The sequence below is a fragment of the Emydura macquarii genome, unplaced genomic scaffold (genome assembly GCF_026122565.2).
Source record: "Emydura macquarii macquarii isolate MOO-44397 ecotype Brisbane River unplaced genomic scaffold, CSIRO-AGI_Emac_v2 contig_1390, whole genome shotgun sequence".
NCBI lineage: Eukaryota > Metazoa > Chordata > Testudines > Chelidae > Emydura > Emydura macquarii.
This window is the reverse complement of record NW_027131527.1, coordinates 12,777,553-12,802,476: the sequence shown is the minus strand read 5'-3', so window position 1 is coordinate 12,802,476 and position 24,924 is coordinate 12,777,553. Positions and strand designations below refer to the sequence as shown.

Below are 24,924 nucleotides of genomic sequence, written 5' to 3'. Positions count from 1 at the left end.
TAATGCGGAGTATATTCCATTTCACACCTCTCTTAGGACTATTATTTCAGGACATCTGTCTGCAGACTCAGGATTAATAAATGCTACATCAAGTTCAGTTTCGGTGGCTTTGTTCCCATCCAAAAGGGTTAAATGTTCATAGTTTTTTAAATGAAAGCTTAAAATTTGCAGAATCTGATAGTTAAAATTTGGAGACCGTTTAAGACCCCACTCTAATGCCTCAGAGCAGCACCTCCCCTGCATAAAATGCGCAGAGACCACTCACTCATCCTCTAAACACACTGATTCTTCTGAATGCTTTGTTGGTTTGACTGGTGTGTCAGTGGGTGAAACCCTCATCCATCTGCCCCGCTCTCTCCTCCTCTTCTTTCTGCTCTTGCAGAAGCCTGTCTTTGAGGATGTCCCACTGGGTACGGTCATCCTGAGGGTCAGGGCCACTGATGCGGACTCCGGGAGCTTTGCCCTCATCCAGTACAGCCTGGGAGATGGAGAGGGCAAGTTTGGGATAAACCCCAACACGGTAAGCAGTGAAGGTTGGAGCTATACTGCACTAACAATAGGGTTATGGGAACAGGAGCACTTGAACACTGGAGTGGTCTGCTACTGAAAGAATGCCCTCTGGAGTCAAAATCTCATTATATTTTATGTGGGGAGGAGAAACTCTGAAGTCCCCCCTGCACTTTTAGGGGAAAGGAGTCAAGCTTGAAAAAGGGGATTCTCCCACTCCCTTATTTCCTTCTCCTATTTCTGTTACACTGATGACTCATTATTAACAAGAATTGGCCAAGACCAGCAGTCAACTTACCACAGCAATGGCATGTCAAACGGCCAATAACTTTCTGAAGGTCTCTGTATGTTTCAGGGCGATATCTATGTCCTGTCGGCCCTGGACCGAGAGAAGAAGGATCACTACACACTGACTGCTGTAGCCAGGGACAACCCTGGAGACATGTCTAGTAACCGTCGAGAGAACTCTGTGCAGGTACCAAGCCACAAAGCTGCACTAGGATGGGTTTAAGATGCATCTTTATGCCATAGGTATAAAACTCCATGGGTTTGTGTGCATTCTTCAGACTGTAGAAAGGCATTTGCTTTCTAGAGTATGAGAAAAGGGAGCAGCAAAGTGCATAAGTGAGAGAGAGAGCGTATGAGTCCAAGAAAGAAGTATCAAAAGAGGATGGGGAGAGCAAGTAAAAGAGGGAAATAGCAGAGAAGCCCAAGAGCAAGAGAGAAAAACAATATAGAAGAGGGAGAGCCCACAAGAAAGTTCAGGATGGACTCTCTTGGTGTTACTTTGTGGCAAAGTCACTGGTATTTTAGACTGTAAGGGGATAATGTAGCATTTGAAGTGGTTACATTCCAGTGTCCAGACAAGCCCAACAGTGCAGCTGTGTAAATGGATAGGATCACAGCTCCTCTCTGGCAACATGACTTTGCAAGTTTAATACCCTCTTCACAACCCGAGAATGTACAGTGTGGCAAAGAGACAGGAGCATGCAGAGTGCAGATCCGGCTGGGCTGTGTAGTGAGTCAGCAGTCCCTGTCAGTTTCTCCTGGGTTTGAATGCGCTGACATGTGGCTTCTCTAGACTGGAATTTTTATTGTATTGATATTGTGCTGGAAACATCTGATGTTGTTTTCTGGGTCACTTGCTGCCATCTCCATTAGTGCTGGCTGACTCATGCACGTCCTTGTCACCTGTATAGGTCCTTCCTGGTAGCAAAGATACAGGTCTCGGCTGTAATGAATATAGAGAGGATTTATTATTTGAGGCCACTGGATACAGACAGACTCTGTCATTCTCTCGGGGTCTCTAGCTCCCCGAACTGACTCTAGAGCTTCCTAGAGTCACTCGCTGCACAGACCCTCTTCGTCCTGACCTGGATCATGGAAAGGACTGCTGGCCACACTTCTTGGAAGGCAGGCATGGTAGAAAAGAAACTCAGCAGCTCTGAGCAATCAGTTCTGCCTTTTTACGCCAGTGCCATAGCACTCGCCACGGTAGCTGAAGCTAGATCTTCCACCCTCTCCTGCTCACATATCTGCCTGTTAGTCAGTTATCTAAGCAGCAGTTTCATCTAGTTATAGGGACAAGGCAGTTTCTGAAAGGCCTATAATCAGCAATGGATTTAGAGTTTTCTAGACATGGACTTCTAACAAAGCACCCTGCCTTTTTATTGACTACTAAAATTATCTGGCATGGTTTTTCCTGAGCAGTAATCCACCACCGGACCCCATCAGTGGAGAAGGCTGTCATGTCCCCTATATCATTGCCAAAGCAGTTTTCTGAAGTCTGAGTAGGGAGGCTGCTGCTCTGCTTGGGGAGAAGTCCATGATGTGGGACTGGGCTGTATGGTGAATATCATGGAGCTTCTGTTAAATCAGCTATTTCCCTTCCTGCTAGGTGTTGGCTGCTGTAGTCATTGTTCCTAGCGGTGGTTAGAGGCATGGCACTGGCCGTTATTATAGCTAGAGTCAGCCAGCGCTTTGTTTAACATTAGATAGATAGCAATAAGGGGGATAATATGGTAGAGGAGCCAGTTGTCTGATAGGGTCGCTGCAGCCTGATGGTTCTCTAGCCCCTGTAGAATCACCTCTGCCTTTATCCACATGACAAGTTTGCTTTCGCTTAAGGTGTTGATTACGGTTCTGGACATCAATGACTTCAGGCCCCAGTTTGCCAAGCAACAGTTCAGCACCAGTATGTATGAAAATGAGCCAGCGGGAACATCTGTGATCACACTGGCAGCCACGGACCTCGATGAGGGTGACAACGGAGTGGTGACCTACAGCATCGAGGGCCCTGGAGTGGGTATGCCGCCCCACTGGCAAAGCTAAGCGTTTAGGGGATGGGAGAGGCACAAAGGATGTTTTCGGAGTCGTATAGAAAAGACAGAGTTAAAACTAGAGAGATCTAAGCAGGCACAAAGACCAAATAATTTTTCCCATTTCACATGGTAACAAGTTAGCACTAAGGCCACCTGCACACGCAACGACTGCATCACAGAATATTCTCTTCCCTTCTAGCTCATGCATTGCAGCTCTGCAGACCTTTCCACTTCTGCTCAGTCTCTGATTTTCTCTTGTCTACCACACCCGAGGCTGCCACTTCCCAGACTTCCTAGTACCATAAATGTAAACTGTTTCCCGAGTTCCTGCTCCTGAAGTGGGCCCACTACACATCCTCTTACATAAAAAAAAACCAGGAAAGGGTGGAGGATGGGTTGTTGAGGTGGATACTGACAGCATGAATTCCAGAGTATTAAGTCACATTTGAGGGCTGCTAGGTACAAGGCCAGAGCCTTCATATCTAGATAGGAAAGGGAGGGAAAACCCCACTTTTCTGAAACCTGTGAGTTCACCCCCAATTTGCTGTAGCATCAAAGTGGAATGGGGAGGAACTGAAAATAACACAAGAATACCTGTGAGCTTTAAAGCTGTCAGTGAGATCAGCCACAGCCTCTGTGCAGCTTTAAGGGATTCGCTGAAATTCCAGCATGCTGGGATATCATCATTTCAGAGCATATGTACAGGGAATAGGAGTAGCAATGGCAAGTGTATTGTGCTCCATAAACAATGTGCTCATGGTTGTAGGTTCCTGAAGCCCAGAGTTATTCAGATTTAGTGTGTTGTTAGAGTGCTGCAGCCAATGATTTTCAGCCAGTGAATTATGGTGTATTCAGCTGTCTGCCAGAATCCCTTACCCAAGCCTAGCTCCTTTCTCTCAGCCTGGTTTCTAATTTATGCCATATAATAATTTACAATACTCTCTTTCATGCAGAGTGCACAGTGTGATAGATTTGTCTGTTCTGTCCTCAGAGGCCTTCAAGATTGATAAAGGCTCCGGGCTCATCACATCCCGAAGACACCTGCAGTCTTACGAGAGATTCAATCTGACAGTCGTGGCAACAGACAAAGGCAGGCCACCTCTGTGGGGGACCACCATGCTCCAGGTGGAGGTCGTTGACATTAATGATAACCGGCCAGTGTTTGTCCGGCCACCGAATGGCACCATCCTGCATATTAAAGAGGTAAACTGCTAATGTGGTGCTGTGGTCCTGTTGTCTGAACTGATGATTACTGGCCTGTGTCATTAAGGTGTCAACAGGGGAGCTCGTACTGGAAGCACACACTAAGCAGGAGAAGCAACTGTCCATTAACTTGGACAGCAATGCCATGTAACAAGCCAGACTTCCAAAGGAGCAAAATTCGCTATTGTGGACCTAGTTTTGTTTAAGTCTGATAAGATATTTCACTCTCTGGTCTTGCTAGCACTGGGTGTGGGGCCAGTTTAGCCCAGTTCTAGCCCAGAAGGGACCACTGGAAAAAAAAGTGGAGAAAATCCCCTTACCTCACTCTGCAACAACCTCCAAAGGCTAATCAGTGCACAGCACATGCAGGTTTTCAAGGAAGCCCTGCCCAATCCTCCTTAGCCAGGAATTGTGTCTGTGTCTGCAGCTCTGGCAGTCCTGGATTGTGCTTTTGAAAGCTGCTGTTTTGCACAATAGATGAAGGAGTGAAAGAGGGAGATGATGGCTGCCAGCCTAAGGAAATGAGGAGACTGAAAAGTCCGATTTGTTGACACCAGGATGCCCTTCTCTACTTCAGTCACTGCTGTAGGGGTGGCACCCATTGCCACTGGCCAAACCTTTTATGTTCACCCTGATGGTCCCGCTCACCTTAAACAGAGGAGCTACTCCCTATAGTCAGAAATGCCCATGCAGCCATCTTCAGAAGCTCCACTGTTAGGGACCAAAATGTGCCTTTGGCCTAAACCAGGGGTTCTCAAACTGGGGGTCATGACCCCTCAGGGGGGGTCATGAGGTTATTATGAGGGGGTCGCAAGCTCTCAGCCCCTGCACATGCTGGTGAGGGTGGCATGGCAAGGGGGGGAGGGGATCATCACAGCCTGAAATATTTGCAAAGGGGGTCCCAGCAAAAAAAGTTTGAGAACCCTGGAACCAAGGACACTCCCTAAAAATGGGAGGGAGTCCTCCTTTCTTTAAAGGCCTTTACTTGAAATACTGGGAAAATATATCACTGCAGCCTGCAGGAACCTGTCCCCATCACAGGGTCTCATGAGAGCGTCTCAGGGTAGCGTTAGGGCATAGAAGTTTCAGGAGACTAGCAAAGTAAGAAAATCACTGATCAGAATGTGCTGAGTGTATTTATAAATGAGGTCTTCAGTCTGGGGACTGAAATACTGATATTTTAAAGTTTCTTGTCTACATGAAGCACTGTTTAGCTGAGTCACACAGATCCCAGATATGCAATGAGGCTGTTTTTCAGGTGTAGAAAATGATGCCTTTGTGTTCGTTGACTCCTTGGGAAGCTGTCTCATATACTCCTGAATGACTGAAGCTGTAACAGCAGCCTTGGCCACCAGATAGCAGCAATGCAAACAAACGAGCATTGTCAGCAGTGCGGCTGTACAGTGGAGATATACATGAATTTTACTGGTTTGATTAAAGCCAGTATTTTGTCATGGATCACCTTACAGGACATAGCAGCGACTCTTGAAATGTTCGTGGGTGCTTACAGAAGCAGGCAGGTCTCCCATTAAGTGCTTTGCAGATCACTCTTCTTGTCATGATCTGTAGAGAGGGAAGGTGTGCATATGCTTGTGTGCATAAATAAGATTCCAAGATGCTGGGGTTTGGAGATTTAGTGGTGTGTGTTTCCCCTGTATGTGGATTGATATTCTGCTTGTGTGTGCAAATAGGAAATACCTCTACGGTCCAATGTGTATGAAGTCTATGCCACAGACAAGGATGAGGGTCTCAATGGAGCCGTACAGTACAACTTTTTAAAAACTGGAGCAGGGAATAAAGACTGGGAATACTTCAGCATCGATTCCAGCAGTGGACTGATCCAGACAGCAAGAAGGCTCGACCGAGAGAAACAAGCAGTGTACAGTGTAGGTCTGGGAAAGGAGTGGAGACTGGGACATGGATTTAGTCCACATGATTGTTTGTCCATATCACAAAACTGCTACCAAGTTTGTCCTTTTCAGTCTCAGCCCTGGTATCACAGGGGATGAAACATATTATGATTGAGGGAGAGTTGTGTGGAAGCTCAGGACTGGTCATGCAGCAGAAAAGGAGAGAGATACAATGTGAGTGGAGACAGGACTGCAATAGCTGTGGTTGTTAGCAGATCAGGATCGAATCCTTGTCACAGAGTGGTGTGGGTGAATCCTGCACAGTGGTTGATCTCACTGTGTTAGGCTCTGTCTCTGTGCATTTCCCACTTTCACAATTAAAACCTCACCCCTCAAATAATGCAAATAGCAGAAAGCAGTAACGTAGAAACTGCAAGTCCTGATTGGTGGTGAACTGTTTCTCTGATACGTCGGTGTACTCCTCCTAAGCCCCGTCCAGCTGTGGTCATGGGCTGCTGTTTGCCATTGTAACTTCCCCCAAAGAAACCATCTGTCCCAGAGCAGTCCAGTGATACGTTGGGTGAGACGCTGCACACAGTCCTTGGGTGGGGGGAGCTTAAATGGTGGGGCCGTACAGCTCTCAACTTGCAGCAATTTTAGGCCTCCAGCTCACCCCAGGCTGCTGAACACACACCTCCCTAGTTTACCAAATGTATCAAAAGATTCACCAACCTGACAGCTGAGGGAAGCGTGGTCTGTACACATTCTCCAGCCCGACTCTGTTTTCTCTACCACATAGGCTCATTCGATATACCTAACCCAGAAAAAACCTCTTTTACCAGCCTTCACCTTCTTCTCAGTCCCTACCCTCTTGGGTTGCAGTAAGATCCCCCCACATGCTAGTGTTTTGTAGAGTCTTAAAAGGCAAGTGTGTGACCAAAGTTGCATATGTGTTCCTCCTGCAGTTGATCATCGTGGCATGTGACCAGGGCCAGCCTGCGTATGAGACCATGCAGCCCCTCCAGGTGGCACTGGATGACATTGATGACAATGAGCCCATCTTCCTGAGACCACCTGTAAGCAGAGCTGTCCCTTTCCCTTGCATTGATCAGGGCTAGGTGAAGGGACATGGACTATTAGGCTATGTCTGCACAGCTGCAGCTAGCCTGGGTCAGCTGGGTCAGGCTCAGGCTGTGGGGCTAAAAATTGCTGTGTAGACATTCAGAATCAGGCTGGAGCGCGAGGTCTGAGACCCTCCATCCTTGCAGGGTACCAGAGCTCAGGCTCCAGCCCGAGCCCAAGTATCTACACCCCTGGAGCCCAAGCCCTGCAAGCCCAAGTCAACTGACCCAAACCAGCCACAGCTATTTTGTCCCTGTGTAGATGTAGCGTTAGAGCCCCGGACACACTTGAGTTAGTGAGACAGCTAATGTGCTAAGTGAAAATGAACATTTTCAGGAAACAAAAATTCTCATCTAAATCCAGCTGTCGATCCTGAGCTTTCCCCATGGTGCCCAGCAGGGGGTGCAGTATGTCGTATACATGATGAGTAATACAGTGCCTGGGCATTAACTGAGGCCCCTAGTCTTATGTTAATGAAGTTTGTTATGATTTGTCTATTTTTAGCATTTTAAAGAAAGAGAAAAAGTCTCCAGTCCATGAGGTCAGAGCGGGCTCTCTAACATGGTGCTCATTGTTTATTCTGACTGCTCTACTGCCTTCCCCTATAACACTCCCTCTCTTCTCCCTGGGCCCATTCTGGCAGAGAGGAAGCCCCCAGTATCAAGCTCTGTCTCTTCCTGAACATTCCCCCCCGGGTACCATTGTGGGGAATGTCACTGGTGCTGTGGATGCAGATGAAGGCTCCAATGCGATCGTCTATTACTTCATAGCAGGTAGGGTTGCTTCCCTTCTCAGTTTCTCTGGTGGGCTGTTTTGTGTTGCTGCTTTAATTTTGGATGAATTAAGGGCTTATCTACACTTAAAATGCCACTGTTCCACTGTAGCACATCAGTGTAGACACTACCTACACCGATGGGAGGGGTTTTCCCATCTGCATAGGTAATCCACCTCACTGAGAGGAGGTAGCTAAATCGACGGAAGAATTGTTCTGTCGACCTAGTGCTGTCGACATGGGGATTTAGCTTGGCTTAACAATACTGCTCGGGGGGAGTGGATTTTTTTACACCCCTGACCGACATAGATAAACTGACCTAATCTACTAGTGGAGACCAGGCCTCAGTGTTGGTGAAAGTGCAGGACAGAGGGTACTGCCTAGAGCCAGGTATAATGACACATGCGATGCAAGCTTCCTCAACACATCTCTGTCACAGCACCTAAATCCTGACCTTTATCAGGCCCTCGCTGATGAACTCTGCTATTGCCTCACAGTCTTGGCTGGGGTTATAGCTGCTATTCTAGCCCTGAGACCATCACATAACCCTGAAGGTGCTCCTTCATCTTAACCTGCAATCTGCTGCTATTCCAGGGGTGACTTAAAATGGCATAAAAGCCAGGTGGATGAGCAGTCATGTCAACTCATTGTCTTTAGAAACGTATGGCATGTGTGTTCAGGTTTCTACCTAGAACTCTTAAAATGGGCCTCACAGACTATTCTCTTCCCCCGTTTCCTGCCCCAGAGGGCTGTGCTGTTATTTTAGCTATTGCAGAGACAGAGGGCATCCACGGTCCTAAAATAAAATCTGTAAAAGTATTTCTTTACCCTGGCATGAACACAACATTGCTTCTCCTGTAAATGAATTAGAGGGCAGTGCCAGCTCTCCTTACCCTGTGAAAAATTCAGCTGTCACACAGGACAGGTTGCTAGCGGCGGAGTATCACATTCCATCTGGCAATATGACACCCTGGGTCAAGGACCCCAACACATCTCACCATGCATGAGGTATAAAGCTGCATTGCTAAGCCACAGAAATACTACCCTGCTCTTTCACGGGTTAATTAGAAGCTAAAAAAGGATGTCAGGAAAGATGCTCATAGCAGGCTGCCGTAATAAGGCAACCAGCTGTGTTCAGCTCTGTGTGTGTGTGTGTGTGTGTGTGTGTGTGTGTACACGCGTGCGCGCGCACATGTTGACAGGTGTTTAAACCTTTGGTGGGGGATGTCAATTGTGAACTCAGTAATATTTTACGGTGATATCCTATTCTGTGAGCACACGTCTTGGTGGATCATTTTTAAATCACTTTCATAAGATGAGAAACTCAGCTCATGCATTGGGTTAAAGAAAATGAAACAAACTGAAAGACCAGTTCAGCTGGGAGGAAAGAGCAGAAAGGGGCAGGGAGGGTTGAGTGGGAGAAAGAGACAGACATGCACTTTATTGGCTTGGCATTCATGTAACTCCTCTCCACACACACACATGCACACAACTGCACAGCTTGTGACCCCTTACCCAAGCCACACAGGAGCTGCCAGTCAGTTATGTGACCTTCATGTGTGCAACCCCTGGGAGACTTGTTAATTCCTCACATCTGCTTTTTCCTAGCAGGTTTAGAGGTATTTAAGCAGAGAGCTATTGACACCTAAAGGGCTATACAAAGAGGAGAGTTACCAGTGAATATGAGGTAGCATGGTAAGGAGAGCGGGAGGAGCCAACATCATGGCATCAGGGGTGCTCATTCTAGGAGGTACAGAAATGGATCCAGAGTGTTTCATTTACATCCTGCTGTGTGTTAAAATATCACATGATTTCACAAGAACTGGTGATGTTACAAAGCCCCAGATTCACTGGCATTAGCAGAACCAGAATCAGGATTCACGAGCAGACTCAGCGAGCTGTTCAGGGCAGAGAATGTATCTTACTGGGTGTTTGTAAAAGATCTGTAAATGTATGGAGCTAGATACATTATTTCTAAATGTTTTCCTGTGGGGACAAGGAGACCTGGACATTATTTCTGTGCCTACCTGGAGTGGACCCAATGTAATCCTGGGGGAAGGGAAAGCAATCTGGAGAAGAGCAGGGGAAGACCAGATTAGGAACTGATCTGGATTTCTGTGCCCATCTGTACTCCTCATCCATGTACAAACCTATAAGTCCAGATCCAGAAGGGAAGTTTTAGGGCAAAGGTAAGACTGACTTGCATTCCATTTACCCTTCCTAGCCGGTAACAGGGAGAACAATTTCAAGTTAAGTCCAGTGGGGAAGCTGCAGGTGCTACGAGACCTGGACCGAGAGACAGAGCCCTACTACTCCATCATTGTCAAAGCCTCCAGTAACAGGAACTGGTCATCTCCCAGAGGTCACAAAGCAGCCAGAATCCAGGCCTTGGACCCCAGCACAGACACCACTCTGCAGGAATTCCGGATCTTTCTAGATGATATTAATGATCAGCCTCCCCGGTTCTCTAAATCGGAATACACGGCAGGTAAGGGAGAGGGCCAAGAAGAGGGCCAGCTGACTGGGTGACTGCTTTCTCTGGGGTGAAAGCAGAGGCTGCCACTCAGGGATACAAACTCAGGTCCAAGCATGATGGGCTGGTGAGGGCTGAGAGTGCTGTGGTGGGATGGGGACTGTTGGAAGGAAAAGTATACAAGAAGAGAAAACGAAACTTCTCCAAGAGATAGTGCAGACTTGGATTAACCCACCAAGATAAGCTCCACCCCCAAGAACTACCCTACTTCCCAACCAATCACAATGGGCCAGCAAAGCCCTGGGAAGCAGCATGCAGTTTCACTGTAAACTGAAGCAGCCCAGGGAGGTTCACTTGCTGACTAAGAGTGTTTGACACAGGAGTCTAGCTGTGCAGCTCCATAATAGTCCCGGGCTTCTCTCTCTCTTTGGGAAGGATTACTGGCAAAACCAGGCAAACCAAACAGGTTCAGGGGTCAAACGGGCATCATCTTGTCCATTTTTCCATATGGGACATGCAGGACTTGTAGGGAAACTTCTTGGTGAGGGGTTATTCTGGGAGGTAGCAGGGGTGGGGCTTGCTCTTTACCAGGATGGCAGTTGTCATTTTCAGGGGGAACTCTTCTTTACAGTATCCCCTCATTCTTGGGTGTGTGGCCCCAGATTCAGGTTACATGCCCTACTCTGGTTCCTTCTCTTCCTTTCCTTTTTCTTTTTGTTTCCCCCCCGAAAGGGGTCGCAACAGATGCCAAGATGGGTTCAGAGCTGATCAAGGTAGTGGCACTGGACTCAGATGTGGGGAATAATAGCCTGGTTTTGTACAACATCCTGGGAATCCGTTACATCAAGCAGCACTCCAACGACTCGGAGGAGGTGGCTAGCGTCTTCAGCATTGGTAATTACCCATTTGTCACCTACAGGCGCCTCAAGCAGAAATGTTCTCACGAGACAGCACAGAGAGCCATTCCCCTCCCTCCTACCCATAAGGCAGGAGCTGAAATTATAGTTAGCTAGTTTGTGGAGGGAAGTTTAGGGGTGCCATAGGTTTACAGCCAGACCTCCATTCTCAGATCCCTTTGGATACAATCCTCCCACAACAGTGGCTGACACTGGGGCACTGTTTCTGTGGCTGAGAGTGGGTACGCAGGGCTATCCACCATACAAACAGGGAGCACCTTTTCTTTGTCTCATTTCTTGTGCTCTGGCTTCAAGAATCCCTTTCTGGGGATCAAATTGAAGTATGAGTGGGTTTGCGTGAGGAGGCTACAGCCTCCAAGACATGAGGAGAGGTATAACATTATCTCCAGTGTGAACGTTATGGGCCAGGTTGTCTGCTATGGATAAATCCCTGAGTCCCAGGTTGGCTGCACCCCAGCCCAAATAGCACAAAGGAAGCAGAAACTCTATTTATTTACTGGCAGTAATCTAAAATGATTGGGCTAATTCTTGATTTGTGATTGGCTGTCCCCAAAGGTAACTTGGATGGGATCCTGCGAACCTTTGACCTCTTCACAGCCTACAACCCTGGCTACTTTGTGGTGGACGTCATGGCTTCAGACCTAGCAGGGCATAATGACACTGCTGTTGTCGGAATCTACATCTTGCGGGATGACCAGCGGGTGAAAATCATCATCAATGAGATCCCAGACAAGGTGCGGCAGTTTGAGGAAGAGTTCATCAGTTTGCTGTCCAACATCACAGGAGCCATTGTCAACACAGATGATGTGCAGGTAATAATAGCTCCTGGGCCATGCACACACCCTGATGTACCGTAACACTGCTCAGAAGCTGGGACTGGATGATGGGATGAATCACTTGAAATTGCCTTGTTCTGTTCATTCCCTCTGAGGAAGCTGACACTGGCCACTGTCGAAAGACAGAATACTGGGCTAGATGGACCACTGGTCTGATCCAGTATGGCTGTTCTTATTACTTACCACAGAAATTCAACCAAAAAGTGATTCATCCTCAACTGATGGTTCAAGAAACCCCCTTATTTTTAACTGGTCTTCCCTGAAACAGGAGCAAAACATATGCCCTGTTCCTTCTACCCCTCACTATCATGAACTCTATGGGCAGCAGAGAGGGATCCAGTCCCCTGCAGCATTTTTGACTGACATCCAATCTCTCTGTGTAGACAAGTTAGCATGGTGGGATATAGCTAGTATGGTAAGTAAATAATATTGTCCTCATTTTACACATGAAGAAACTGATATGCAGAGAGGTTCTGACCAGTCCAAGCTCACACAAGAAGTCAGTGGCAGATCTTGGATTAGAATTCAACAGCTCCTGGCTTCCTCTCCAATCCTAGTGTCTATGCTGTCCCTTCATGCATGGGCAATGGCAGCAGCCCATTCTGGGACAACAGTGTGCATCTTTGTGGAGCTGGAAAGGAGGCAAAACAGTTGAATCAAGAAAGAGGGCCTCAGCCATTTATTTCAAACACAGACTGGCTTTAGGTTGCTGGTTAATGGTGAGATGAGTGGCCAAAGCAATAGGAGAGCAAATTGCAAAGGTGGGCCCAAAATGAAAACTTCAAAAAGAATAATGGGGCATCGCAAGAAGTCCTGGCTTGCAGTCTCTTATTAGTGAGAATCTTTCTGGAAAATGTTCTGAACGAGGGTTTCAGCTGCATATCTGAATTCCGAACAAACTGGGCCATGAAAGAACAGATATGGGCATGGCCTGATAGCGTGTGCAAAGCCCTTTGGTGCACTAGAATCTAGAGTGGCTGCCCAAGAAGGTGACACGTACCCAATGGATATTTTTCCAATGGATTTTCTCTTCTAGTTTCATGTTGACAAAAAGGGCCGTGTGAACTCTGCCCAGACGGAATTGCTGATCCATGTGGTGAATAGAGAAACCAATAGGATTCTGGATGTGGAGCGGTAAGCTACTGTCTTTCTGTATGTGTAGATGGGAGAGGGAAAGAAGCAGGGGAGGGGCATTCATGCTTTGGGAATCAATAAGGAAGTTTTATACCTCAATGTGCTTCACTTCACTGCATTGGAAGGTTGATGTCAGTAACACTGGGTCTCGTGTATCTTTCTGTATAGATGGGCTTGTCCTCACAAGGAAATCTTACTGTTTAAATACCCATTAGTGGACCCAAGTCTGATCACGACTGACTGGTCAACGTAAACAAGGAGAAGTCTTATTCATCATTGTTTCCAACTTAGGCATCCTGTCCCCAACTCTAGGGCAGTGAGGATAATGAAATAATCTGCCCACGTGCCCAGCTGCTCATGATTGCTGCCTCAAATCCACAAGCCAAGCTTTTTGCCAACACCAGAATAAGTGGCCATCAAACTCCAATACTGACTTTTAAAAAAAAATCTGATAGCCCTGCAATCTGGTTAGCTTGCTACACAGCCAGGCAGCTGCTGATCGGACTCTCCTGGCACCATCCAAGCTGTCCAAAGTAGTGTGTGCTTCTGCCTCCAAATGTCATTGTGCTCTGTACTATTGGAGTTGATTTCAGGATCGCGTAGGATAAACTGTTAAAAGAAAAGGATTTTTGGTCTTCAGTAAATGAAAGGAGCTCCTATTCACATATCCTCTCCTATCTTTCTTTCTAGAGTGATTCAGATGATTGATGAGAATAAGGAGCAGCTGCGGAATCTCTTCAGGAATTACAATGTGTTGGACGTTCAGCCTGCTATCACTGCCAAGGCCCCAGATGACCTCTCAGCACTGCAGGTAAAGGAGAGGGGCATCCTTGATTCTCTTCCTGCCAGTATCACCAACCCTTTCACTTTCTTGCAAATCACTTGGCATGACTGTCCAGCACACCAGTGGGTGACACTAAAGGAGAGTGCCTCTTGCATGATTGCCTCCAGGTTGCCTTTTTTAAAGAGGAAAGTAGTATTTACACCTGCCAACATGTAGCAGAAGGAATTATTTCTCCAAGAACTTACTGTCATCCAGTAGAGTGGGATGAATTGACAGAAAGGCATGTAAAACCTAGCGTCCATGTTGCTTCACTGCATCCACTAGCAGGTGATGGACTGTCACTTCTCTACAACATGTTCTTTCTCTCTGGGGTCCCAGGCTTGCCTAAAACTTGGAAGCATTTCCATTTGTATTAATATCCTGCAGATTCTTGTTTGCTCTACATCTGCAGATTTAAAATTGCTCACATCTGTTACAAATAACTTATCTTTTCTAGATGGCAATTATTATCCTGGCTATTCTCCTCTTCCTGGCTGCCATGCTCTTCATCCTCATGAACTGGTACTACAGAACAGTGTGAGTAACCCTAAGCACTAGGCCTGCAGGACAATGCAAGTATTTGAATAAACCTAAATGTTTGGATGCTATAGGGCAGAATAAATGACAACAATAACCTGAAATGGCAGGGCATCGTGAGTAACTCATGCAACCAGGGTATGATAGGGTAGAATGGCTAATCTAAGATCCTGGGTACTACAGGGTGAAATGATGGGCGCCAGTTTTAAAAACACCTAGTTTTTCGATGGAACTCAGGCTCCTACCTCACATGTTACTGGAAATATTACCTAAGAGTCCAAGAAACACAATCCTTTGAGTAGTCCTGACATAAAGGATCTTTCTGTAGTGACTGGAATAATATTCCCAGAGAGAGGGAGAGACAACTGTCATAGCTCCAACCAAGAGAAGAAGGCACCACCTGAACACCTGAAGATTGTTTTTGAGACTGTCCTGAAACCATAAGCCATATCCTTGCTGTTTAGAGACTTATGACTATACCTGGAAAGAGATCTGCAAGCACTGTCCCATTTAACATGATTGTTCCTCACATTGCTCTCCATTCAGGCTTCTTTCTTTCCTTTTTTTTTCCAGACACAAAAGAAAATTAAAAGCTATTGTGGCCGGCTCAACAGGTGGGAGATGTTGGGAGTTCTTTGTTGGTATAACAATATGAGATTCTTCTTGAAGACCTGCAGGCTAATAAATAGGGGGTGAAAATAATGTGAAACACAGATATTGGGTGGTGGGGAGAAACCCAGTTATCTGCTGAAAGAAACTTTGGGCTGCTAGAGGGCAATAAATTAGAGATGAGTTTGTCCAATTATTGGTAATACATGAATAGATATTACATTAGAAGAATTTATTTAGTTGCCAGAGTTTTGAGTTATTAGGCCCATAATATCTCCCCCACTGGCACTGCAGTTGTTTCCTTCAAGATCAAGGCTGCTGGACTGTCCCTTCATCATCTCTTCCTCGAAAAGAAGTGTGGATTTGTGCCCACAGCCATTCTGGTGTTCATGTTGTTTGTTACTTAGCCCAGTGTTTCTCAAGCTGGGGGTTGTGACAGTTTTAGAGGGGTCGCAAGTGCAGAGCTGGTATTGGGGGTGGCAAGAAAGGCAATTGCCTGGAGCCACAGGGGCGCCATGAAACTAAGTTACATGCCTCAGCCCCGTGGGGGTGGGACTCAGGCTTCAGGGGTACAGTAGTTTGGAAAGATTAAGAACCACTGCACTATAGCCTATATAAATGTCATGCTAACCTACACCTGCTGCCTTCCGCAGGGAACCGCGGCTTCATGGACATCATGGATATGCCAAACACAAATAAATATTCCTTTGATGGGTGAGTTCACAATACTTTTTTTGCTTTTCACAGTTTACTGTAGATAACACAGCAGGAGGAATCTCTGGTAATTCATAGGCAGAACAAGTGTGTTAGCACCGCCATTGGCTTCTGCTAGCGCTTCCAACACAAATCATCTCTGCAGCCACTTACCATTGAAAGCTAGGATTCCACAGCTTGATAGTATCAGGAAACACCATAACATTACCTAGACCAGGACATCTCTTACAAGTCACCCTTCGTATTAATCCAGCACCATCAGCACCAAAGCAGTGCAGACTTGTGGCGGCACTTATTGATGAAGGACAGATATAACAGAAATTTGAAAATCACCTGCAGGCAGATGTTACAAGGCTATAGCGTATCACCTGTAGATTCTTACAGAAAGGGGTCTTGGGCAGGTGGTTTTTGTTTGAAGTTATTTAGGCTTTTAGAATAAATTGTACAGAAATGCCTCTTAATTTAACCACAGCTTGAAGGCAAATGGAGGATTGAAGGGAGCTCATATTTTATTTGTGGTGGAAGGAGGAGGTATGACTTTGTCAGAATCTAGTTTTTGGGAGGAGTGATTATAGTGCATAAAATTCTCTAGAGTAAAGCAATGTGTAATTTTCAGAGAAGCAGCTGTAGCGGGCCCCATCTTACGTTCTCCCTTCATTCACTTCAGCCCTTTGTCTGTCTATGTAGGGCTAACCCTGTGTGGCTAGATCCTTTCTGCAGGAATATGGAGCTGGCAGCACAGGCAGAGCATGAAGATGACCTGCCTGAGAACCTGAGTGAAATCACAGACCTATGGAACAGCCCAGCTAGGACTCACGTGAGATACTACCATCTTATTCTTACCTTCAGGGGGGTGAAGTGACAGTTCATTCAAGACTCAGATGGACTGGATTCTCCTCTCACTTATACCAGTGCAAGACAAGAGTAATTCCATTGTAGTTAATAGAGTTAAACTGGTGTGAGTGAGGAAAGAATTGGTCCTACATGAAGCCCTGCTACACTTTGGTGAAGATGGAAAGCACCACAGAACTGAGTTTAGATTCTGGTCAAGCGTCTCACCCACAGCTCTGCCACTATATCAAACTCCAACTCCCACTATCTTAAATCCTGATCCCTGCCATCTCAATCCTGATTGTAGCACAACTGCTAGAGTAGCCCTAAGCCTCCCCTGACCAGCGACTGCTAATCATACCAGATTTGGTGATGGCTTTGTGATATGCACAAATATCTACTAAGGACCTTTTTAATTCTATTCAGTATGACACAAATGTTAACCCCAATGTTGGATTTGCTGGCTAGTTGTTCGATTGCATTGTGTATTGCCACTGATATTGTGTTGGGAGCCTTTGACTCACTGCACTTCCAACAAGTTAAACCTATGAAGAGTGTGCAGCAGAAATGGGAATGCAGCAAGCAAGGGATGGGTATGCAAAAGGATGTACAGCGGGCAAGAGAGCAATGTGAATGAAGTAAAGAGTTCCAAAGCTGCAGCCCCGGGGGTTGGTGGGAGGGGAGCGCAGGGGAGGATGAGGCGATGGGTTCTGCCCTATTTCTGTTTTCAGAAACTCCTGTCCATTTTAGGGAACATTTGGAAGAGAGCCTTCTGCTGCCAAACCCGAAGATGATCGTTACCTGCGAGCAGCCATCCAGGAATATGACAATATTGCCAAACTAGGTCAGATCATGCGGGAAGGGCCCATCAAGGTGAGTGGAGCTGGCTTCCTCCATTTTTGTCCTTCACATTCCTGTCCTATGCCAGCTTAGTCGCTGTCCTTCTTCGTGAAAGGAGCAGGAGAAGGTGAGGTTTCCAAATAGCTCCAGAGTAGCTGCAGCAGCCTGTCTTCTGAGAGGAATGTTGCCCTGACACTATCCAGTGCAGACTAGTCTTTGCTGTGTTTACCTATTGGGAATCTAACAGGAACAGAGCTCTGAAATTCACCTAACTAGACACAGCACCATCTTTAAGCAGAAAACCAGTCTTGGTCTCTAGCTGTTGGGACAGCCATAGCAAATACACAGTGACAAATACTATGTTTAAAATGTGATTACACTGGATTGAAGTGTGAGATCACAGAGATCCTTTTGAAATCATTTTTGTTTGGGGGAAAATGCCTGGCTGGTTCCTCTTGGATGGGGTTAGGTTTACACCTGGACTCTGAGATAGTTGCAGAGTTTGGGGCTGGCGCAGAGGAGCCCCGGTATAATATTTCTTGTTGCCCCCTCCATCCAGGGCTCTCTCTTGAAGGTGGTCTTGGATGATTACATGCGGCTGAAAAAACTGCTTGCGCAGAGGATGGTGCATAAAGCCACCACCAGTCAGGGGGACCAGTCCTCGGTTACCGAGGTAGAAAGTGTGTGCATGGACATGAGAAGAAATGCTTGCTGTGCCTCTGGAATGGAGTGTCTATTTCCATGCCTTTGACCTGCTCTACACTCTGCTGAGTGAACCTTTTTTTCCCCTTAAGCTGTGTGAGCTCATGGCTGCCAGTTTAACCAGACACAGGGGAGAGGTCTCCCTCTACCTTTTACTGGAGGCCACACTCAAAAACACTCTGACTTGGCACAAAGAGAGATTCCAGCAGTAGCCACATCTCTGGCCATCTCAGTGCCAGGATGCAGAATGGAATGGTGTAGGAATACGGTGGAGTTGATGGCATGCCACTCACCAGCGTATGTCTCCCTCCAGGATGGGTCTGACAGCATGACAGTGTTTTCTTTCCTCCTATAAAGTATCACACTGACACTTCTTTTCATTCCCCAGTTAATGTGACATCCCACCAGTTTTCCCCCTTTATCCTGTTGTTCGGACCATCTGCTCTTTTGAACAGGCCGTTAGAATATATCATTCCAATAATAATAGTTAGCTGATAAGCCTCTCTACTTCTGCAGCTCTCTGGTCTCCTACATTGCTGCCTGCTCCTTCAGCATCTCATTTGGTGGCTCTCCTCCTCTTGGTCCCGCATGTGTTGGTGTGACTCAGAATTGTGTCCTCCTCTCTCTTGGCAACTTCTTCCACTTCCTAGCCTTATCTCTGTGAAGGATTCCCAAGTCTGCTTCTCACTGGATCCAGTCTCACATCTCCTGCACGTTCAACCAGAATCTCAAAATGTCTCTTCAAAGCATAGTTTTTTGTTTTTCCCCCTCATGCATCACCATTTCATCTCCTGTGCCCACTCTGCTCCCATCTACCAGGCTTGTCACCTCTGTCACTCAACTCTTCTTCCACTCTCAAGCCAGACTCATACTCTTCCCTGTTGTTTGTTCTGTAAAATATTGTCAGATATCCATCCTTCCTTCTTTGTACTCAAAGAAGATATTACTCAGTACTTTGTACTGCCAGTGGCAGCTAGTACCTCAAGTTAATGGTGGGTCTGCAGGTAGCAGAGCCCACTCCAGTGCTTTTTTCTATCCGCTCCCCAACCCCTCCACCATGTTAAGGTAAGCAGATTTCCCAAGTGGAAAAGCTGAGACATAGCTGCAAGGGTCATGATCAGGGGGGTTGGTGGAGAGGTGAGGGGAAATGTGACCCATCTTCCACCACCTTCCCCCTTTCAGAATGAAAATCTGAGAGACCAGATAGTACAGGGCAGTGTGGGAGACAACAGGAGTTAACCTTTCTGACCGATTTACTGTTTGAACTAAGTCCCAGACGCTTTCTCTCCCTCTCCGCAAACACCCAGCTCCAAGCTAGTTCTTACTTTCCTCGCTCCCTTTAATCTCTTCCCCACAACTCAGAACCCTCATTCACACACAGCACCAATTCCTTGACAACAGCCCCATACCCTCCACTCACAACCCCACTTGCTTATCTTCAGTATTGCTGGCAAATCTACTCCTCCCATTTAAGCCTCCTCCATTCCCTAAGTCCCCTCAGCAACCTTCAACCCAACCCTAGATTGCGCAAAAAACTTCCTTCCTCCTGACCCTGCTCCCCCCAGACCCTGGTACTCAAAAACTAGAGGCGTTTCTTTCAGGGCAGTCTGAAGATAAAGTAACTGAAAATCAGCAGCATCTAGCAAAACTCAGCCCTGATCCCAACTGAGGCCTCTTGAGCACCACTGATTCGAGTGGAGGAGTTCATAGTTACAGATGTTGTGTTAATGCTCAAAAACCATGTAGGACAGGGGTGTCAAACATACGGCCCACGGGCCACATCTGGCCCGCGAATCTTTTTGATCTGGCCCACGTGCTGACGTTGAAAGTTGCATTTTATTTCGCGGTGAGCCTTGGCTGCATTGCCATTTTAAGAGATTCTTAAAGTGGCAATACCTTCCTCCACAGAAGGCTGCTGCCGAAAAGCATGAGACGCCCTGAATTTTTCGGCGGCGGGCATCGCTGCTAGAAAACCCTTAAAGCGTCAATGCAGCCAGGGCCCACCGCGAAATCCCGCTGCCGAAAAGAGGGAAGTGGCCTGAATTTATCGGCGGCGAGCATTGCATGGCCCCAGCGAATTGGAGTTTATGTGAATTTGGCCCGTCACCATCATCGAGTTTGACACCCCTGATGTAGGATCTACCTCAGATTCTACTTTAGTTTTAAGATGTAGCAAAGAAAACACTGCGGTGAAGCTGCCTAGAAATATAACTAGTGGAACCTGCCCTTCATGATGACCTCTGCTTCAGGGAATGCTGGCTAGGGCCTTCAGAGGAGCAGCTGGTAACCGGCAATGATGTTAAGGAAGGCAGGGGAGGGAAAAGGACACAAGTATTTGAAACCATGTTGTTGATTTCTGCTTGGGCTTCTTCCAGCTGATCCAGAATGACCTGGATGAGGAGGAGGAGCACAGCCCGAGCCAAGGGAGTCTTCGGTTCCGGCACAAGCAACCTGTTGAGCTCAAAGGCCCAGATGGTATCCACATAGTGCACGGCAGCACAGGAACTCTGCTACTGTCTGATCTCAACAGCCTGCCAGAGGATGACCAGAAAGTGTTGGGTCGGTCCCTGGAGACACTGAATGCAGACTGTGGAGGCTATAACGACCGCAACGCTCGCACCGAGTCCGCCAAATCCACCCCCATGCACAAGATGAGGGAGGTGATTATGGAGAGCCCACTGGAGATCACAGAGTTATGACTAGAAGTGGCATCACTCGTTTAGCGTTCCAAGCAAGTGTGGCCAAGCAGACCGTCACTGCAAAAAGAAAGCACAGACTCGGGGCAAGAGAGTAGAAGAGAACCTGGTGGCCTAATCACACCTCCATAGTCCCCCAAAACTAATCCTACTGAGACAGCCAACCATTTTGTTTTGATACAGCAGCCTTGGGGAACCTTACCTTGGGGGAGGGCTCTCAGGACTGTGCTTTACTGGAAGCTCACGTCATTTGATCATTAAATTCATATTTTTTTATTTTTTTAAAAAATATGAAAGGTTAAAAGTTTCAGAACAGAAAAGAAGAAGCCCTGTGGAATCGAGGCATGAACTACTAATGTTTAGGGTTGCGATAAACCTAGCACCAAGTGGGTGCAAAGACTCAAGACTTGCACATTTCCTGGCTCCCCAATTCATCCATGGCTGGCACCACTGCATCCTCCTACTGTGCATGGGAGAAGAGCATGTCACACCTCGGTGGGTGGCATTCCAGGAAGCCTATAAAGGGAGTCGGACTCTGTTTGGCATTAATCTGTCTCATCACCTTTCCAGAAAGAGAAAACAAACCGAAGACATTTCTCCATTTTGCTGGCTTACCAAATCATATATGACGTCAACCAGAAACAGACTGATATTAACTTGGGTTTTGAATGTAGAGTGTTCGTGTGTAGTTTTTTTTTGTTTGTTTGTTCCGTTTCTAATAGTAACTTGTAGAGAGTTTTGGGAATGGTCTGTTAAAGGAACCAGAAATACAATATATATGGATTTGGTTAACCTGTCCATCCTTCTTTCTTTCTCACTAACAAGGGGCACTTCAGTGAGGAAGGTGGTGGGCCATCTAGCAGAAGAACTTGATTACAGTAGATACAAGCCAGAAAGAACTTCAACTACTACTCCACATGACTTGGTAGCAGGGGAGGGAAGCACAAGGTTGTCTCACTTGCAGGAAGGTTTTATTGTTAGAGAAGTTTAAATGCAAAATCAAGAGACTTTAGAATTTTCCTCCCTGCCTCTCAGCCACTGCATCTAAAGCAGTGAAAAGGGTCCTGGATTTTAAGTTAAAATTCACCAGCTCACAAATATGTTCTGAATCCACTTTATCTATACAGGTGTGCATCACTGTGGTATCCCTAACCCAAAGGGTTATGTCATTCATTCATTACAAGAAGGCAGGAAAATTGAAATCTCCCCTCAGTATGATTCTGTCCAGTCCCAATGAAAAAAGACATGGCGGTCCAAAGCCCGATTCTTTTGGCAGCAGTCACACAACTCTGACACCATGTTTCAGTCTTGTTTATAATATACGAAGTTCCACTTTCTAGACAAATGTCATACACAACACTAAAGTTACTGGATGATAAATAAGGAAAGCTGGGCATTTTCTGCAGCTTTGCCCCCATTCCACATCGGCAAACCCCACAGGAAGCTGTCAGTGCAGTCTCTGCCCAATCCTACATTATGTGCAGAGAAAAACTGCAGTTGCTTTGAACATAAATCACTATTTTCTATTACAATGTGAATATCTAATGTAAATATCACCTAAGAGACTAGAAAAAGTAACAAAAATAAAAGTTATGACTTAGTTTGCTTTTATGGCTACATTGTATAAATGAAAATTACACGCTCCAGAAAAACAAATACACAAGACAACAACTCTGAATTAGCTGTGTCTTTAGATTCTCTGTACCTTGGCTATAAATGTTTAACCATTAAAAAATTAAGGTATTAATGATATGCAATTGTCTTGCCAAATTTAGGGCAAAGCACTTGCCCACCACCAGGTATCCTAAGGAAAACATTTAAATATCATCATAGTTTTGAGCTTTTGAATTTTTTTTTAAATATCAGGCACCATGCGGTTTGGTCATACTGAAGAGGTGTGCAGGGGGAGGGGAGAATACACATTTTGCCCATTTAAATTTCATGGCCACATCCCCTACATAATGATATACGGTGGTAGGGCTCAGAATCAACCACATAATTAAACTGCTAATCAAAAAGAGCTTTGTTATGGCTCCATTGCAGAGATCCCGCTCAATCTAATTTTGTATCCCTAATCTCATGTCCACTGACGTTAGTTTCCAATGACATCAATGGGGTAGGACCAGGCCTTTCATGAGCCTCATCTGGTGCTTCACAAGAACATATTGGAACAGATGGACACACACATGTAGGAAACTGTGGTTTGAATTATGGTCCTGAACCCCACCTCTTCATGGGGATGGAGCTTCTAGGAGATTGCATCACTAAGGCAGTGTAGGACGAAGCAGCAATTCCTCCAGCTGATTAATGGGTGGCATCAAGTGATTCCACAAAGGACATGTGATTGATTCGCCTTGGCTTGGCGGATAGCTAGCTAAGCCATAAGGATTGATTTATACCTTAATAAAAAATGCAACTGTGATAAATTGGCCTCCCCACAGTACCAGTTATATAGTCGTATAGCTATATAATTTGTTATTTATCTTCTTTGTTGCATTCATCTCCTCAAATGGGGTTTGCTCTATCAATCCTCTCCCTCCAAAGCGCTCTGCTCAATGCCATATCTTCTATCACACCATATGCTAACATGTCTTCCTTTATGACACCCCCAAACACACACTTCTGTCTTTTTCCTTCAATCTTGATCTGTTGGACTCTCTTACCCACACAGTTGTCAGGACAGTGCTTTACATGGCCAAACTGTCTGAGCCTACATTCCCTCTTTTCATCTGTGGGTAGGGCCCTACCAAATTCACAGCCATGGAAAACGCATCATGGACCATGAAATCTGTCAGGGCGGGGCAGAGCTGGGGGCGCCCCACCGGAGGCTCCTACAGTGTGCAAGGCTCCAGCTGTCAGTCCTGGCAAGGCTGGGGAGAGACAGAACTTCCTCTTCTCCTGCAGGGGCCACTCCCAGGGCCAGATCAGACCCACCTCCAGGAACCTCCCCCACTAGCTGGAGGAAGCTCTGGCCTGCTTTCTGCCCCCATAATTCCCCAGGTATGGGAGGGAGGGGTCACTATACAGGGAGAAACTGTGGAGCTTCTTGCAGCCAGGGGAGGTTTGCAGAAATGGATCTGAGCTGGCCCTGGGAGTGGCCCCTGCAGGAGACGAGGAAGTCCCGTCCCTCCCCAGCCTGGATGGAACGAGCAGCTGGAGCCCCCAGTCAATGGCACCACAACCGAGGGGGCCATGCCCCCCGCACTTTTTAACATAGACATAATTTAAGGTTGCCAAGCAGCCAGTTTCCGACCAGAAAGTGCAGTTGACAAGGGGGCCTGGCAGTGTCCTGTCAGCACTGCTGACTGAACGCTAAAAGTTCTGGCAGTAACTGGCCTCTGCTACCAGGGGGGCGACACAAACAGAAGCCAGTGCTAGCCTGGAAGAGCATGCAGGAAGTGCCCGGCTCTGGCAGAGAGAGGTAGCAGTGGTTCCCCCATCCTGCCCCAGTCACCCCCCCCCCCCTCCATCCCCAGAGTGTGGCTCCCTACTCCAGTCACCCTTCCCAACTTCTCTCTTTCACACTTTCTGCATTTGTCATATGTCTCACGTCTGCCCCATCCTGAACTCACATTCTGTCACTATAGGTCCTCCTGGCAGGAAGCAGGAGATGAGTTGTCAGCCCCTGCCCTATAGAGCTTGAGGCTGAGCCCACTGACTTTCACCCTGGGAAGCATGGAGATGTCAAGCTGTCCACTTGACCTCGAGAGCCCCCCTCCCACTCCCATGTGTGGTGGGGTGCCCGTAACCCCAGTAAGGCTGGGCCCAGGATTTCTGGGGCTCGACCCCCCCAATCTTGCTCTGGTCCCTTAGGGCAGGGGATGGGGTACTAACCCTGCACTGGGCACTTCCCTGACCCACTGATCATTGCATACAATACAAAGCAATACAATTTATTAAACAAATAGCAATCAAATTAATTTAAAAAATAAGAAAAGAGTAAAAAGGTTAAAAGGAAACATCCCAACACTGCCCCCTGGCCCAGGGCACCACAAACAGTGTCTCTGGGTTTCACAGTCCGTCACACATTGCAGGCC

At 46.8% G+C, this 24,924-nt stretch overlaps 1 protein-coding gene across 2 annotated transcripts in view; it reads left to right on the top strand.

Annotated features, from left to right (window-relative positions):
* CDH23 (cadherin related 23) overlaps positions 1–21,675 on the top strand; it is a 454,320-nt gene extending 432,645 nt beyond the window's left edge. The window contains exons 50-67 of one of the 2 annotated variants that reach the window (XM_067552666.1): positions 383–520; positions 863–982; positions 2,635–2,812; positions 3,820–4,031; positions 5,723–5,917; positions 6,847–6,957; positions 7,647–7,776; positions 10,000–10,263; positions 10,981–11,142; positions 11,721–11,977; positions 13,038–13,135; positions 13,826–13,946; positions 14,416–14,495; positions 15,069–15,109; positions 15,758–15,818; positions 16,506–16,635; positions 17,400–17,522; positions 20,567–21,675. In XM_067552666.1, the coding sequence (XP_067408767.1) occupies positions 383–520; positions 863–982; positions 2,635–2,812; positions 3,820–4,031; positions 5,723–5,917; positions 6,847–6,957; positions 7,647–7,776; positions 10,000–10,263; positions 10,981–11,142; positions 11,721–11,977; positions 13,038–13,135; positions 13,826–13,946; positions 14,416–14,495; positions 15,069–15,109; positions 15,758–15,818; positions 16,506–16,635; positions 17,400–17,522; positions 20,567–20,890 (2,745 nt within the window). In that variant the 3' untranslated portion in view covers positions 20,891–21,675. The remainder of the gene's footprint in view (positions 1–382; positions 521–862; positions 983–2,634; positions 2,813–3,819; positions 4,032–5,722; positions 5,918–6,846; positions 6,958–7,646; positions 7,777–9,999; positions 10,264–10,980; positions 11,143–11,720; positions 11,978–13,037; positions 13,136–13,825; positions 13,947–14,415; positions 14,496–15,068; positions 15,110–15,757; positions 15,819–16,505; positions 16,636–17,399; positions 17,523–20,566) is intronic. The other variant, XM_067552663.1, reaches the window with a different exon arrangement.
* The last annotated feature ends 3,249 nt before the right edge of the window (positions 21,676–24,924 follow it).